A 14,627-nucleotide genomic window follows, 5' to 3' on the forward strand; every position below is an offset into this window, starting at 1 on the left:
TACTGCAGCTATTATGTTTATACAGCCATATTGGATGTCTTTGTCAGGGTTGGGGAGGACCCTCCAAATATTTTAAGTTGCAGTTCTGACGTTAGGTGTAGCTGCAGCGTGTTTTTCTGACTTTGAAAGTGTGTTTTTGAGAATTAAGGGAATTTCACCATAATGTGTAGTTCCAAACCGAGTCCTGCAGGAAGACCAACAAAATTTGCTGTGTCTTGTTTCTAGACTAAGGCAGTTATTAAGCAAGGCAAGTTTATTTGTAAAGCACATTTCAGCAACAAGACATTTCAAGGTGCTTGTACACCACAGTGGCATGATACAGGAAATAAAAGAAAGTAATACAAGCTGGCAAGTCTATTTAATTACATTTCATGTGCTTAACTATTATGTGAACATGGTCGCTTCCTGGCATAATTCAGGAACAGGTAACGAACACTTTATGGAAAATACAGGCAATGTTCATGGGTCATGACATCCAGTTCTACAGTTTAATTTTGGACTGTTTGTCAGTTGGTTTTTGTTTTCCAGTATTTAATGAAGAAAGTTGGACCTTCGAGTAGAACACATTTCATGTGTGTACCTCACATTAAAGACCCAAGAGTTGCTACTGCTACTGGCCAGACCACAGAGATGTAAAACACAAAACAGTGTATAAGTTGGATCTGTGATTGCTGGTCAAGCACAATCCTGTAATTGAACTTAGACCATGTTACAACCCATTTCTGCTACTGATGCAGTGTTTTAGGTAAGGTCCCATAACCCTCATTAGTCCATCACAAATGATCTAATATTTTATATTGTATATTTTGGCCATCATATGAACCTTTCAGCTAAATTTAATCAGGGAAAAGTGGCCACCCATTTTCTTGGTCAATAATGGCTTACATCAATGTTCGTACCTCAAATCTTCAGCTAAATTTAATCATTAGAGTGAGTGCTTCTGTGTTCTTTGTGAAAATGGTCTGCATCATTCCAAAGGGTGTATGGAAATACCTTGAACCTTTAAAGAAGTTCTCAATCAGAGCTCTGTCTATTTTGTCACATTTTCCAACAGCTGCCTCAAAGTTGTTGCTCAGGACACCGTAGATATTTACCTTGTCATCCCTTTTTCCAAAGAACAAAAAGAGGGCATAGCAGTCCTTGCCGATGGAAGTGCAGAAGTCCACCATCCTCTCATACACGTTCTTGTTCCTGGACTCCATCTGGGCCATCTGGATGGACTCACTGATGGGTTTTCTAGCAGCTGCCCTTTCTTCAGCTTCCTCCCTTTCAGGCAGGTGAAGAACCTGCACTGCAATCTGTATTTTAGGGTTCTTGGTAGGTTTCTTCAGGATGGCCCAAACCCAGTCAGCGCCCAGGAGGATGCGCTGCTCGGGTGTCATGGATGTGCAACTGAAGGTGTCAGTCAAGTCGAGGTTTACACTTTGAGGGATGTAATTCATCAGGAAAACCTGTTGGAGAAAGACATGTTTAATAACTATATACTTTTTTAAAAGTATATTTTCTTGGATGTTGACCAAGTGTCTCAGTCATCTGTGCAGCCACCTGAGTTAACGTCTGAGGACTCGGCTGAAATTTGCTCTCTGGATCCTTAAAGACAAGATACTCCTTGGTTCTGGTTGATGCAAAAGAGATAGAGTTACTAATAAGGCGTGTGAAATCATTGGGCTTGTTTGCAAATGGTGCTGTCAGCTTGGCAAACATGCCAGTCCTTGGCGACATGTTCTCATCCGAGGAGGGTGTTTGGGGTGAGCGTTTTAGAAAGGAGAGGAAACTTGAGTCCTGCGTATTGTTAGAAGTTGTGATGCTGACCTTCTGGCCCATGTTGCAAGGTCAGAGTAGGGCAGAAGATTAGAGGCTCGTCTCTCTGATGCACTGAAAGAAGGAATTTGTTTAAAACGCAAGTCATGAAGTACAAGTGGTTATTTTTCTGTTTATGTTTTAGTGGAACAAATCAAAAACTACTTTGCATCTTTCTTTAAATGTGAAAAAATAAATCTTATTCCAAGCATCAAATATCTATAATAATTTGGTCTGCCAGAGCAATATTTTTTTTATCAGTACAAATACTCACCAGGACGGGTCTTGAATTTCCCGTGGTATGAAGTCCTGTACCTGTTTTTGGCTCCTGTTCCCTGCCCTGCTGAGACACACAACGTCTGTATGTGTCTCTGCCTGTGCGTTGCGTTTAATGTAAAGCTTGGTCTCAGGGATGAAGAGGATTCATGGGAGGATGAGTTGAAGCTGTCTAACAGCATGGGTGTGGCGTTTGCTGCTCGGTAGGTCAACAAAAGATTCTTGTTACAAGTTAACTGCCATCGGCGTTAGAAGATTTTGATCAGCAAACAAAATGCTTAATTGTCCCATTTTAAAGAGGGAACACCACCGAAGACATGTAGATTAGGCCAGCGGCTTTTAGGTTTACTCTGAATGCAGACTAGTTGGGACTCTCCCATTAATAAACAGCTCTAACCAGGGATTTATGTAAGACTGTGTAGACATTTTCTATAGTTTTGTTTTGTCATTTTTGGCTTCATTTGTTTTTACTTTATTCTCAATATGATATTAATATTTTCTCGTAATTCTTAAAAAAGTGATCTGTATCAATAGTTATTTAGCTTTACAGTCACATGGACTTGCAATAGCTTTGCAGATTTTTTTGGTTTTCATTGTCTGGATCTTTTTTTTTTACGCATGGCTAAATTTAAGCCAAACTTCAGATTGATTCACATTTGACCAAAAATCAGTTTGAAAGCCGGATCATCTGATTTAGTTTATGTGGCTGCAATGAAGCCCGAATCATTACCCCTCCAGTGCTGTGCTCAGACCTTTGTGTTTTTACTGATATGTTTTTTGTAGTTATTGCCTTCTGCAAGTACTGTATATTCTAGGCTGTGCTCGAATATACAGCACTTGTTTATTTTTGTTTTTCAAAGAAGTACAAAGGCTGAGAACGTTGACACAACATATTAAAAGATCAAAGGAACCTCCTTCAAAAATCAGAAATTGTTCAAAACCCCACTATGTTAGAACAAGTAGAAACTGGTAAGATTTGACCACATCTATCAACAGCCTTGTGAAGTCTTGCCACAAGGTGTTTTTCTGGAAAAATTGCAAACATGGATACTACAAATTCTAATGAGTGCTCTGGGAGGTCAGATTATACCTCTAACTGAAAGGAATCTCTTAGTAATACAAGAGACATTTACACACATGGCTGTTGGCAGGAACCATTGAAGGGCTGAGGACCTGAGATTTCTTGGAAGTTGGAGTTGCATTCCTACAAAGTAAATCAGAGAGCCGGTCAGTATTCCTGATATTTTCTTTGAATAGATGTTCTACAGCTCAATAACAAATCCAAGAGTACAGCCAGAAGAACAGACTCGCCAAACTGTTGGGTACTGCTGGAATATTGCTTGTTAACACAAGAGTATCAGCCAAGGACATGGCAGGAACTCAGGGCATTTAAGCATCTAGATCTGCTAAAGAGGACTTGCTGAAGTTCAAAGTGAGCTTTTGAATAGGGAAAAAAGAACCATCTCTAAACCCACAACATGTTAAATGATGCAGCAGATCGCCTATCGCAACAGACAATGGCAATAGTACCACTCCTGTCAGCTAAGAACAGAAAATGGAGGCTACAGTTTGCACAGGCCCACAAAAATTGCCAATAACAGATTGGAAAAATGTTGCCCGATTGATTTAATCTCAATTTGAACTGCAACCTTCACGTGAGAATTTGGGGTAAACAATTTGAAAGTAAGTGTCCATACTGGTTTGTATCAATGGTTCAGGCTGGTGGCGATGGTATACTGGTGTGGCGGATTATATTTTTGCACACTTTGAGACCCTTTGTACCAACCGAGCATCGTTTAAACACCATATCATACCCAGGTATTATAACTGAACATCCATCCATCCATTTATGTCAACGGTGTACCCATCTTCTGGCAGCTGCTTCCAGCAGGGTAATGCACCATGTCACAAAACTCAGATGTTCTCAAACCACTTTCCTTAAGATGAAAATTAGTCCAGTGTATCCCAGTGACCTCCACGGTCACCAGATCTCAATTCAACAGAGCATCTTTAGGATGTGGTGGAACAGGAGATTTACATCATACATGTAACTTTGTGATGTTACCAAGTCAATATGGACCAAAATCTTGGAGGAATGTTTTAGAAACCTTGTGGAATCTGTGCCATGAAGAACTTAAGGAAGGGTGTCCAAGCCAGTATTGGCAAGTTGGACCTAGCATAGTGACCAGTGAATGTGAAGCAATATCCTCAGATTTAACAAATGCTGCTCAGCAGCAGGTGGTCGTAAAATGTTCAGAGATGTTTGTGGTTATTAAAACAATCGACATAAAAAAAAAAAGTCAAATGTAAACTGTAATGTAAAATTAATGTTTATTTTGTGCAGTTTTAGGCATCAAGTCATTGTTTTGGCTGGGATCTGCTATTGGTCTTCATGATCTGTTTTTTTTTTTTTTTCATCAGACTACTTTTTAATTAAATCTGTTTCACCTCTAATCAACCAGCCAAGTATTTACAGACAACAGTGGTCAGTATAATTAATAACGGCTGTATTGCATAGTTAAAATTGAAAAGTAGTTAAATTTAAATGTTTGTAAGAAGCCATGAGTTTTCTTTGACATCCAAAATGTGTGTGCCAGCTTGTGTTTCCAGTTCGTTTGTGTCCACAGGACTGTAGGTGTTACATGAGGTAGCAGCGGTTACAGGAAGTGAATGGAACCGGCTCCACGCTGCAGTGTTAGGCCCGAGGGGCTGAGCTGGCTGCAGGTCTCTGTGGTTGCTCTGTAGCATTAGTAAGCCGATGACGCTGAACCACCCGTCCCTCAAACCAGCGCAGTTTGTGACCGCCTCAGCTTCTTCCGCAGCTCGTCCTGGCTCAGCAGGTACTGCAGGCAAAGCATCATGGGAGTAGGAATGTGTCAGTGAGGTTGGGGTATGGGGTAAGAACGCTGTCAAAAACAACGTGTATGTAAAGACGGAAATTTGTGCATATCAGTCAATAGTTGTGCATAAGTAAAATCCAAAAGAGGTATTGTATATTTTCTCTATAAGAATACAAAATACAATGTTACAGCTTCAAGAAATTACAAACGCAAAGTTCAAGTTTACAGTTGTGGTTTATTCTTTATGAATACAATATGCTATAACAGTTTGTGAATACGATTTTTTTTCTATGAGAATACGAATTTACATCAACGACTTGGTGTCACGTGATCTCAGGCTCAGAATATAGTGGGTGGAGTTATACAATGATGTACAGTAGGTGGCGCTATGCACCTCTGAATTTGTTGCGAACCGCCAGCAGAAGAAGAAGAAGAAGCCAAAAGAACGGACCAAGAAACTACGGTACAAAGTCAGGTAATGTTAAAAAGTTTATATATGTCTTAATGTCGTTAATATATGCTCTTGGTCTCTTCTTTTGGCGCTAGTGCTGCTGCTTCTTCTTCTTCTCTTCTTCTGCTGGCGGTTCGCAACACATTCAGAGGTGCATACTGCCACCTACTGTACATCATTTATAACTCCACCCACTATATTCTGAGCCTGAGATCACGTGACACCAAGTCGCTGATGTAAATTTGTATTCTCATAGAAAATAAATCGTATTCACAAACTGTTATAGCATATTGTATTCATAAAGAATAAACCACAACTGTAAACTTGAACTTTGTGTTTGTAATTTCTTGAAGCTGTAACATTTTATTTTGTATTCTTATAGAGAAAATATACAATACCTCTTTTGGATTTTACTTATGCACAACTATTGACTAATATGCACACATTTCCGTCTTTACATACACGTTGTTTTTGACAGCGTTCTTACCCCACAGGGGGTTGGGCTTAATGTTTGCAACTGAGTTGGGATCAGTTTCTTTTATGCAAGATCATTTATTGCACTAAACATTTGTAAAGAGAAAACTTTGAAGCAGAAAAGAAGAAAAATGTAAGAAAACTGACTTGTAGTTTTAATATATAAATATGTATAGTAAGGTAATATTCTGCACTGATCTTGCTCAATAGTTCTCCAGGCTTTGCAAAAGTCTTTCAAACATTTCCTTCAGACCTTGTTTGGTGTCTCACTCATTTTCATCTCTCTATTTTCAGAGCAATATGTTTTTTGTTTGGTAAATAACTCAATGGATGAACCAGTTATTTTCTGATACACAACAGACAACTTGATTCTTCTTTTAATTGGATGGTTCAGCTATTTGTTACCTGTACACTGTTACACAGTCACAATTTTTTCTTGTTTCTTTAGTTGAATCGAAAGTCCCAAAGAAAACACAGTTTAGCAGACAGAAAACAGGATGTCCGCACTATAAAGGTGATTCTCAATGAGTTATTAGCAGCAAACTTGCAATTTGTAGTTCTTAAACTTTTCATAAGAAGCACTGCAACAGGACTTCTATAGAAAGAAAATTATCTAGCCTTTTTTTGCTAGCAGGCTCTAGAGAGAGTTTACTTACACTGCATAAGAGGCAGCTAGCATTTTTTTTTATGGGTTTATGGTTCCTCATTTAAGCTTCCATTTTAAGTTTACATAATACTCTCCAGAGCACTCATCTATGAAACGCTTTCTATTTCTATTTAGAGCCAAGAACCTCTCAAAAAATGGTTCCCCTGCCATCGCAGCCACTTTAAGCATTCGGTGTAATAAGGTGAGCAAATCTTCATAAGTACAGACAGAGCGTATACACAGTGGCATGATGGGTTATAAAGGAACGTGTTCACAAAGACATGTACGATACAGGGGGAGTCAATAATTTAATGTCATAGAAAGTGTTCAAAGAGCAATTTATTATTGATAATTTATATGTGCCAGGCATAGGGAATTTTAAGTTAATGATTGTTGAGGTAGCAGGTCAGAAATTCAATTTGACTTGGGGCTTTTGAGCGTAAATGAAACTGAAAACGTATTAGTTCAGTGTTTAAAACTGCAGTAGGTAACTTTTGTAGAAACATTTTTTTTACAAGTATCATTATGTCCTGACAGCATAATATGAGATATACTGTATTTTCTATGAAAAGAAACAGGCTCATCCTACTGGTCCTACTGAAATATACCGCTCCCAGTCAGAACCAACCAATCGGAGCCAGGAGGAATGTCTTAGCAGTGTCAATCAGCCGCTCACACCCCTCCCCCGCACAGCGCGTATCGTCTTTAAGCTAAAGATTGCTGGTGTGCTGCAGCTGAGCTAATGTCTGTGCCAATAGCACTGCAGTCAAAGTAAGGGCAGGCCATGGCCAATGTAAAGCATATCGTTGATGTGCTTTACATTGTGCCATAGCTGTTTGTCCGCCGTCATCGGTGACCCTGCTTACTAGCCTGCGTGTTCACGGCAGGCTTCACTGTGGATGGAGGCCTGTAGCACAGCAGAAATCAAGGGTGGGGAGGGCTGTAAGGTGTGCTTGTTCAAATGTTCAGGCTAAGTCCACTGTTTTCTCAGAACTCCGTACTGCAGCTTTAACTTGTGCGTAGCTGATACCAAAATTCAATGAGTTAATTGGCATGGGTACCACCAGTAGTCACATCCTTCAGTTTGAGGAACACGTCTAATCACCTGAAAGACTGGGTCTGGTCCTGCGTTAGGCCTTTGCTGTATTTTTTCCCCTATTTCTTAAAGATAGTGTTTGTTTCTTTCTTCCCTTAGCACACACTACTCAGTATGCCGCCATGGTCAGGTTATTTCAAGAAATAAATAGAAAATGTATAAAAAATAGGGGTGTATGGTGGCGCAGTTGGCACTGTTGCCTTGCAGCTGTCCTCCCACAGTCCAAAAACATGACTGTTAAGTAAATTGGTCTCTCTAAATTGCCCTTAGGTGTGAATGAGTGCGCATGGTTGTTTGTCCTGTATGTCTCTGTGTTGCCCTGCGATGGATTGGCGACCTGTCCAGGGAATATGCTGGAGATAGGCACCAGCTCCCCCGTGACCCACCATGGAATAGAAGATGAATGAATGAATAAAAAGTAGGAGAACTGTTGATCAAGATCAATTAAGATTACAAGAATGTCTAATGAATCTGAACTGATCCCAAGTCAGGCACGCACTCAAAATTATTTTAGTAATATTTCACTGAAAGTTAAAATAAGTCTTTTGAAAAATTATAGAACATTTATAGTTATAGTTTTGTGGTGGGTGCTCAAGTTTTCAAGATGGTGAAACTTAATTGGAGCTCTAGATTAAGGCGGTTACCATGATGTAAAACTACATGTTGATGATCCAAACAGAACCAAGGCAAAAAAAGCACAGCTAAATGTTGGCATCATGAGATAACAAAAGTACCTCATTGTTTTTCACACTTGTAGAATTAGTGCTGCAGTCTTATTTTCACAGTTACGTAGTGTTTTATTGATGAATGTTTTCTCAAAACGTCTCAAAAAATGAAAGATTTGAGCTTCTGTTACTGCAGACAGTAGGCTGTGAGCTGCAGGAGTCATTAACCAGCAGCCTGTGTGTGTTGGTGCTTACTGTGAGGTTGCTGATGCTTTCAGACAAAGCTTCTATTTGTAAAATGGTTCTCTCTGCATTCACCATCTGCAACACACACACACACACACACACATCCATTACAATACACTACTGCAGACATGCAATGCTTCCAAAAGAATCATTTTCTGCATTTCTGTAATGCGTGCTTACAGTCCCGGTCAGAAGTCTATATCCTTTCATCAGTGGCATGAATCTCATATTCATTTGGGGTTTTAATGAAAAACCCTTCTGTTTTACACAGTGTGCTGAGACTACAACAAACTTGTCCAGTGATTTTTCAAAACACAAATTCGGTTCATAAGCTTGTTTTTATTGTGGATTTTTCCTAAGTGCCAAATAGTCAAATTGTTCATACAGGTTCAAACATTTACATACACACCCACCAATATTTAGACAAAATATCCCTTTAAGAGTTACACATGTACCACATGCTTTTTGTAGGCATCAACAACCTTCTGGCAAAGTTCGGTCTGGGTATATGACCACTTTTTGTGGTAGAATTGTTAAGGTTTATTTAAATTGCTTGGTTTCCTGGCACAGACACAGCTTTTGACCACAGACATACATTTTCAAGGTTGCCATTTCAGAAGCTTAATGTCAGCCTGTATAAACCATTCCAAAACCAGTTTGTAGATGTGTGTTTGAGATCATTGTCTGGTTGGAACACCCAACTGTGTCCAGGTTTCAGCCATGTAGTCAATCTGAGATGGCGTTTAAAGGGGACATATCATGTTTTTAAATCCTTCCTTTTCACCCTTAAATCATTCAGTTGTGGTCTATATAAAGTGGAACCTCAATGCTTTGGTCTAAACTTGTTATTGCAGCTCCACAAGCTCCTCTTTTACCCCAGTTCTGAGGCGCGTCTGAGAGCAACTCGATTTGGTGCTGTCTCTTTAAATGCTGTTGAGGCCCTTCACACCCCGCCCCCTCAAGGTCAAAGAACACTCCACTTTGACCCGTTCGGCCATTGTTGTAGTTTGATAACAATTATCTAGCACTGCAGAAACAAGACAAAAATGGCAAAAACAATTCAAATCACGCAGTATGGTTCTGTCCTCAAGGAGCTCACAGCACATACATAAGCAGAAGGTGCGATGCTATTGCTATCAGAATAATGGCCAGGACGTCATATCAACACACAGTCAATTCATGTCTAAAATAAAGTTTGTCGTAATTTTTTGCGTCATTTGCAGCTTTTTGCTTTGCTGTCATCGTTTCCATAGACAGAAGGAACTGAGCCCTTAATCAGATGAAGTCTTTCAGCAAATCCTTCTTTATACTGGAGGAGGTTGCTAAAGAACTCGTCATTGAAGTGGGGCAAATAGGAATTTCCCCACTGATGTGGGTTGATTTCAATGAAAAATAAAATAAAACCAGGCTCTTTGAAGAGATTTTAATGCTGAGGGACGGTGTAATGAATTGTGTGGGTTAATACACCCAAAAACCAAACCGAACTTATCGTTCCTCAGCATAGGCATACTTGAGCTTGGACTACAAAATCGCAGCGAGAAATAAATATGGCTCATACGAGAAATTGATCCGCCGGAGGTCCATGACCTTATTTAGCTGTTCCACAGCAAATATTGTGACGTAACAGTTGGAAAAATGTAAAAGATGATAGAGAAAACTAAATGGACTGAAAAATATGACCCAAACTGAATATAAAGATATTTCCGCAACACATGGAGTGACTAAAATCTATTTTTCTGCTCTCCTACAGAATCCACATACACAACAAAATGTATTTACAGGCTAAAAAAGTGGATTTTGCATGAAATGTCACCTTTAAGAATTTGAATCCTCCTCCTTTATTATTCCACCCACTTTGTGCAAAGCTCTAGTACTGCTGATAACATAACAGACCTTGATTGTGCTGCTACCATCACCATGGTTGACGGTAGTTATACTGTTGAGGTTTAAAATCCTTGTTCAGACGGCCCAAAACCATGCCTCGTCAATGTGGCCATGAAAGCTCACTCTTTTTCTCATTTGACCTTAAAGGTTTTGTCCACAAAGCTTTTAGCCAATCCATGTCAGCTGCAAATTTTAGTTGAGCTTGAAGGTCTTGTGTTTAGAGCAATATTTTTTTCCTAATCAGCGCCTTCCCAGTTACTGCTGATTTTTAAAATTGCTTCACTAGGGAACCAGTGTACCCCAGCAGACTCCGGTTCAAGGATTGTTCTTCCTTTCCTGTTTTTTTTCCAGGGACACTTTGGGTCAGGCGATTGGAATTTGAGCCTCTTTTCCATTGACTCTGTTTTGGGCAGCTCCACTCAGTCCATTTTATGGCCATTACCATTACTGGCTTTTCCTGCCCGGTATTGGCTATTTTGGTACCTCCTCGACAGCAGGTCCAATCGGGGCTGAGGAGGGCCAAAACGTGACGTAAACAGACTGCTGTATACTGATTTTATTGCACACCACAGAGTCAGGAAAAGTAAAAAAAAAACTCAAAAGCGAGTACGAAAATATTACGGACCACAATGGCCAAAATTCGAAATTGGAGGACATGATGTGCAACGGTATTTATTTTACTTTGCATGTTGGTGCTTGAAATTTATTTCACATTTAGGCTCATGTTTGGTAGGCTTACGGCTGGAGGTGGGGCCTCATGCCATAATTCCAGCTGTCAGTAAGTCAATGGAAACACATGTTTCATATTGATCAGAGTGAGGCAGAGCGGAGGGGAACAGTGTGGTGCTGGAACCGTGAATGGAAAAGAGGCAGTGGACTCAGGTCGTTGTCCCACCTGGACAATGATCTAAAAATAAGTTTAAAACTGTTTTTGTAAATGATAAAGCAGAGTTTCATTAAGGTTCTGGAACGGTCCCAACCCCAAGGCTTTTGAATACTTGCAAAGAATTTGTAAAAGCCAGATCCATTCCTGGATACCAGCTGATTTCAATGAGCACCACCATTTCTAAGAAGTAGTCAAATAGTCAGCATTAGCCCACAAGCTCGCTGATAGGGACAGAAAACGTGAGCTGTTGATGTGCAATGTATATGTTTGAGCTTTTATGTGTGGTATTGACCCTGTTTGAATAAGATAACTATTTTATAAATTTCAAACTCGTGAGCCCAATTCTAGTTTATAAAAATCATCGTTGTGAAGCTGTGTATGATCAGACCACACCGCATTCAAATGCGTCCTTAAAAGCCCAAAATGAATTGCATTCATGCCAATGATGAGTGAGTTTAACCTTTTAGCTGAAACTGTGCATTTTAAAATGAAGGTAAAATCCTGTGTTGCTGAATGGATTCATTTTTTTTTTTTTGTACCTGTAACCACATTTTGAGCCATGCTCATGAACTCCCACGTCACCTTTAACAGGAATGCCATGGTGTTTGGGGTTCTGACTGGTTAGTGGAGGCTGAGGCTATGATGGGCAAGGTGATGATGAGCAAGGTAAAGATAAAAGCAGGTTAGTGGTTGATGCAGATTACTGAAACATGCTGCTGTAACATGCTGCATCAGTTTTATATTTTTTTTCATCTGATAGTACAAATACAATGTGTAATTCATAAAGAAATACAGTCCATATTAGAAAAAAACAGTCTTGAATGTAGAAAGATAAAACAAACTATACACACAAGATTTATTTTCTTAAATGATTTTTATAAATGTTTACAATTTTATCTAAGTTTAGCAAAGTTTCTTTGCTATAAAAATATTACACGCAATTATGAAAATAATTGTAGAAAAATCAACACATTGGGTATCAAACAAAATATGCTGTAGTATCATCTTTAGTTCTGTAGTAACATAAATATTAAATAAAATCCCTCAATAAATTTATGCAAATATTGCACAAGTTCCTCTAAGCCTGGTCAGAAAAATCAAAGATAAAAATCATGCAAAGGATAACATCTATTAAAAAATTTCTACTGGTGGTGCACAACAGCCTCGAAGTGTTTAGTAAAGGTTGTTCATGTGTGCTGATGCAACAGGAATCCAGAGAAAGGCCTGGTTTTCTTGTGATGGGATGGGTTAGGTTATTAGGCACAGGTCTGAGGCTGAGGTTGGGTTAGTGAGGCATCTTACTGCAAGTAAAAACCAATAGCACCCTGCAGGTTGACTGTAAATCAGTCACATACGTTTATCAGGGAATGTTTAAGTCTCTGAAACATTAAGGCACAGGGTCGGGTTGATGGGTGGCGTCTAAAAGAGCAGGAAGCGGTCAGGCTGTGAGCAAAGCAGCAGCAGGGGATATCTGATTGGCTGATGAGTTTCCATGGAGTTTTCACTGATGTTATCATGGTGAAGTGTCAGCTTTGCTCTCCTCATGCCCCACCTGGTCCCGGACTGGCTCTCGGTCCAGAATGGGACTCAGACCCCTGAAGCCGGCGTATGGACGCATCTGCACCCCGTTGGCCACAGACTGTCCCGACTCAGGCGAGGAAGACTCTATGGGACAGACGTAGTCCGTGGACTCATCCGGTCGTCTCCTCCTGAGGCTCGTCAAGTTAGAGAAGCCCATCTTCTTTGGCTATAGTAAAGGAAGAAAATCAACTTTTACTCTTCCAAACTGCAGGTGGCAGGAGCAAGTGTTGCATTCAATTTTTTAGTTATCTTTTTGAAATACAACATACTGATAAAGTTACAATTAGCTTTTTATAAAGAATGGCTGAGAAAATTCCTTATTAGGAAATACGTTTTTAACAAAGCACTGCTGCCACAATTATATTTGGGGCTTTAATCATTTCTCTTTGACAAACTCTAGATCATCCAGAATTTACCCGACAAGAAGCCTTGCACTCCAACAAAATTCCCACGGAATTTGAAAAAGAAATCATCCCACAGCATCACAGACTCTCCACCTAACAGTAGGCATGAGTTGCTTTTCCTCTTTTTCATACTTTGTTTCACACCTGAAATTTCTGGATTGTTTGTTGTCAAAAAGCTCAATCTAAGCCTCTCTGGCCAAAGCACATGGTTCCAAAGTTTTTCCCCGCATCCCTCCCACGCAACTAGGTGTGTAGATAGTGTCTATCCTGATTTGGTCACCCCAGGATGGCACTCTTTACAACAGTTCACCTCCTCACTGTGCATGCTGGGAAAATAACCCTGGGTCCTAACCCAGCCAACAGTTCACACTATCTAAAATTAATGCTCTAGCAGATTTGGGTCAATTTTGGCAAGTAGTTATTTTCTTCGAAAACCAACATCCATATGCCGACATGCTGATTGGTGCTCTCTTGTCTTGCTCATTTTTCAGAGTGCCTATGTTACATCATATTTATACCCCAAAGGAGCAGATGTCATGGATTTCTAATTGAAACTTCTCAGACACTCTGATCAACAAAGAAGCTGGGTAAAAATCGCAAAAATGCTTGTTACATTTCTCTTTATTCGCTAATGATTTGGGCACCTGTGATTTAGTGAGTAAAAAATCATAGAGGTTGGATTTTGTTTCAGTATTTAATTAAACTACTAGAATAAACCTGAATATATGAAGGTTTGTTCCACGTTTTCCAGGGGTGCCCGTAAGTAAGTCAAACCCAGAATCATTTCTAGCTTGAAGAAAGGTCTCTTGGTTCTCCTTTAAACATTTGCTGTGGGTAATTTATTTTTCAGTGTCTACTTTTTCTCATTCATAGCCTAATGGGTTATCTGCAGACAGAATCCGCAGTAGTACAAAATAGAGGATGACCTTTGGTAACTACTTGGACTGAGAAGGATAAAAACACATACATTCTCCCTCTGACAAATCTATTTTTAGGTCATTTCAGCTCTGCAGTTTATTTAACACTTATATTTAATATGTACTTAGCAAGGAGCATAAAAAAATGTCTAAATATTTAAGGCCATAAATGGTTGAACTGCAAGTTTTCTGGTAGATTATTCTTGGAATTTTTATTGGAGTACTGAGGGACTTAGAGCTGAGGCTGCAGCATCTTAGAGCTGTAAGGAAAAGGCAGGGGAGTCCTGCATTTATTCCGCCCTCGCAGGATTAAACTTCCAAGGACTCAGAGATGAAATGGAGCTGACGGAGGTCTCACCACAGATTAAGGTGTTTTTCGTCACACATAAAAAAGGAGACAGGTTAACTTTGTGTGTTTTCTCATTACGCAGCTTTATGATTTTTTAAAATCTGTATTTTCT

At 39.6% G+C, this 14,627-nt stretch overlaps 2 protein-coding genes and 1 long non-coding RNA gene across 9 annotated transcripts in view; 1 reads left to right on the forward strand and 2 right to left on the reverse strand.

The window, feature by feature from the left end:
• Window positions 1–217: 217 nt before the first annotated feature.
• Window positions 218–2,146, reverse strand: rep15 (RAB15 effector protein). The gene is made up of 3 exons (XM_047385868.1): window positions 2,075–2,146; window positions 1,546–1,875; window positions 218–1,451 (listed from the first exon to the last, which is right to left on the reverse strand). Exons 2-3 carry the CDS (start codon window positions 1,822–1,824, stop codon window positions 909–911), a joined length of 822 nt encoding a protein of 273 aa, XP_047241824.1. The 5' UTR covers window positions 1,825–1,875; window positions 2,075–2,146; the 3' UTR covers window positions 218–908.
• ppfibp2b (PPFIA binding protein 2b) overlaps window positions 1,878–14,627 on the reverse strand; it is a 110,250-nt gene continuing 97,500 nt past the window's right edge. The window contains exons 28-31 of one of the 4 annotated variants that reach the window (XM_047385829.1): window positions 12,817–13,011; window positions 8,504–8,569; window positions 3,214–3,280; window positions 1,911–2,140 (exon numbers count right to left, since the gene is read on the reverse strand). In XM_047385829.1, the coding sequence (XP_047241785.1) occupies window positions 2,058–2,140; window positions 3,214–3,280; window positions 8,504–8,569; window positions 12,817–13,011 (411 nt within the window). In that variant the 3' untranslated portion in view covers window positions 1,911–2,057. Of the gene's footprint in view, window positions 2,144–3,213; window positions 3,281–4,383; window positions 4,920–8,503; window positions 8,570–12,816; window positions 13,012–14,627 lie in introns of those variants that run through there. The other 3 variants (XM_047385848.1, XM_047385839.1, XM_047385856.1) reach the window with 3 other exon arrangements.
• Window positions 4,779–14,622, forward strand: LOC124880603. 4 transcript variants are annotated; one of them, XR_007041381.1, is made up of 5 exons: window positions 4,790–4,916; window positions 6,623–6,689; window positions 11,856–11,946; window positions 13,246–13,348; window positions 13,741–14,622. It is a non-coding gene; the product is annotated as an uncharacterized LOC124880603 (long non-coding RNA). The 4 variants fall into 4 exon arrangements; XR_007041380.1 differs by lacking the exon at window positions 4,790–4,916 and adding an exon at window positions 5,337–5,391; XR_007041382.1 differs by lacking the exon at window positions 6,623–6,689 and having other exon boundaries at window positions 4,779–4,916.

Source organism: Girardinichthys multiradiatus, chromosome 2 (assembly GCF_021462225.1).
Source record: "Girardinichthys multiradiatus isolate DD_20200921_A chromosome 2, DD_fGirMul_XY1, whole genome shotgun sequence".
Taxonomy (NCBI): domain Eukaryota; kingdom Metazoa; phylum Chordata; class Actinopteri; order Cyprinodontiformes; family Goodeidae; genus Girardinichthys; species Girardinichthys multiradiatus.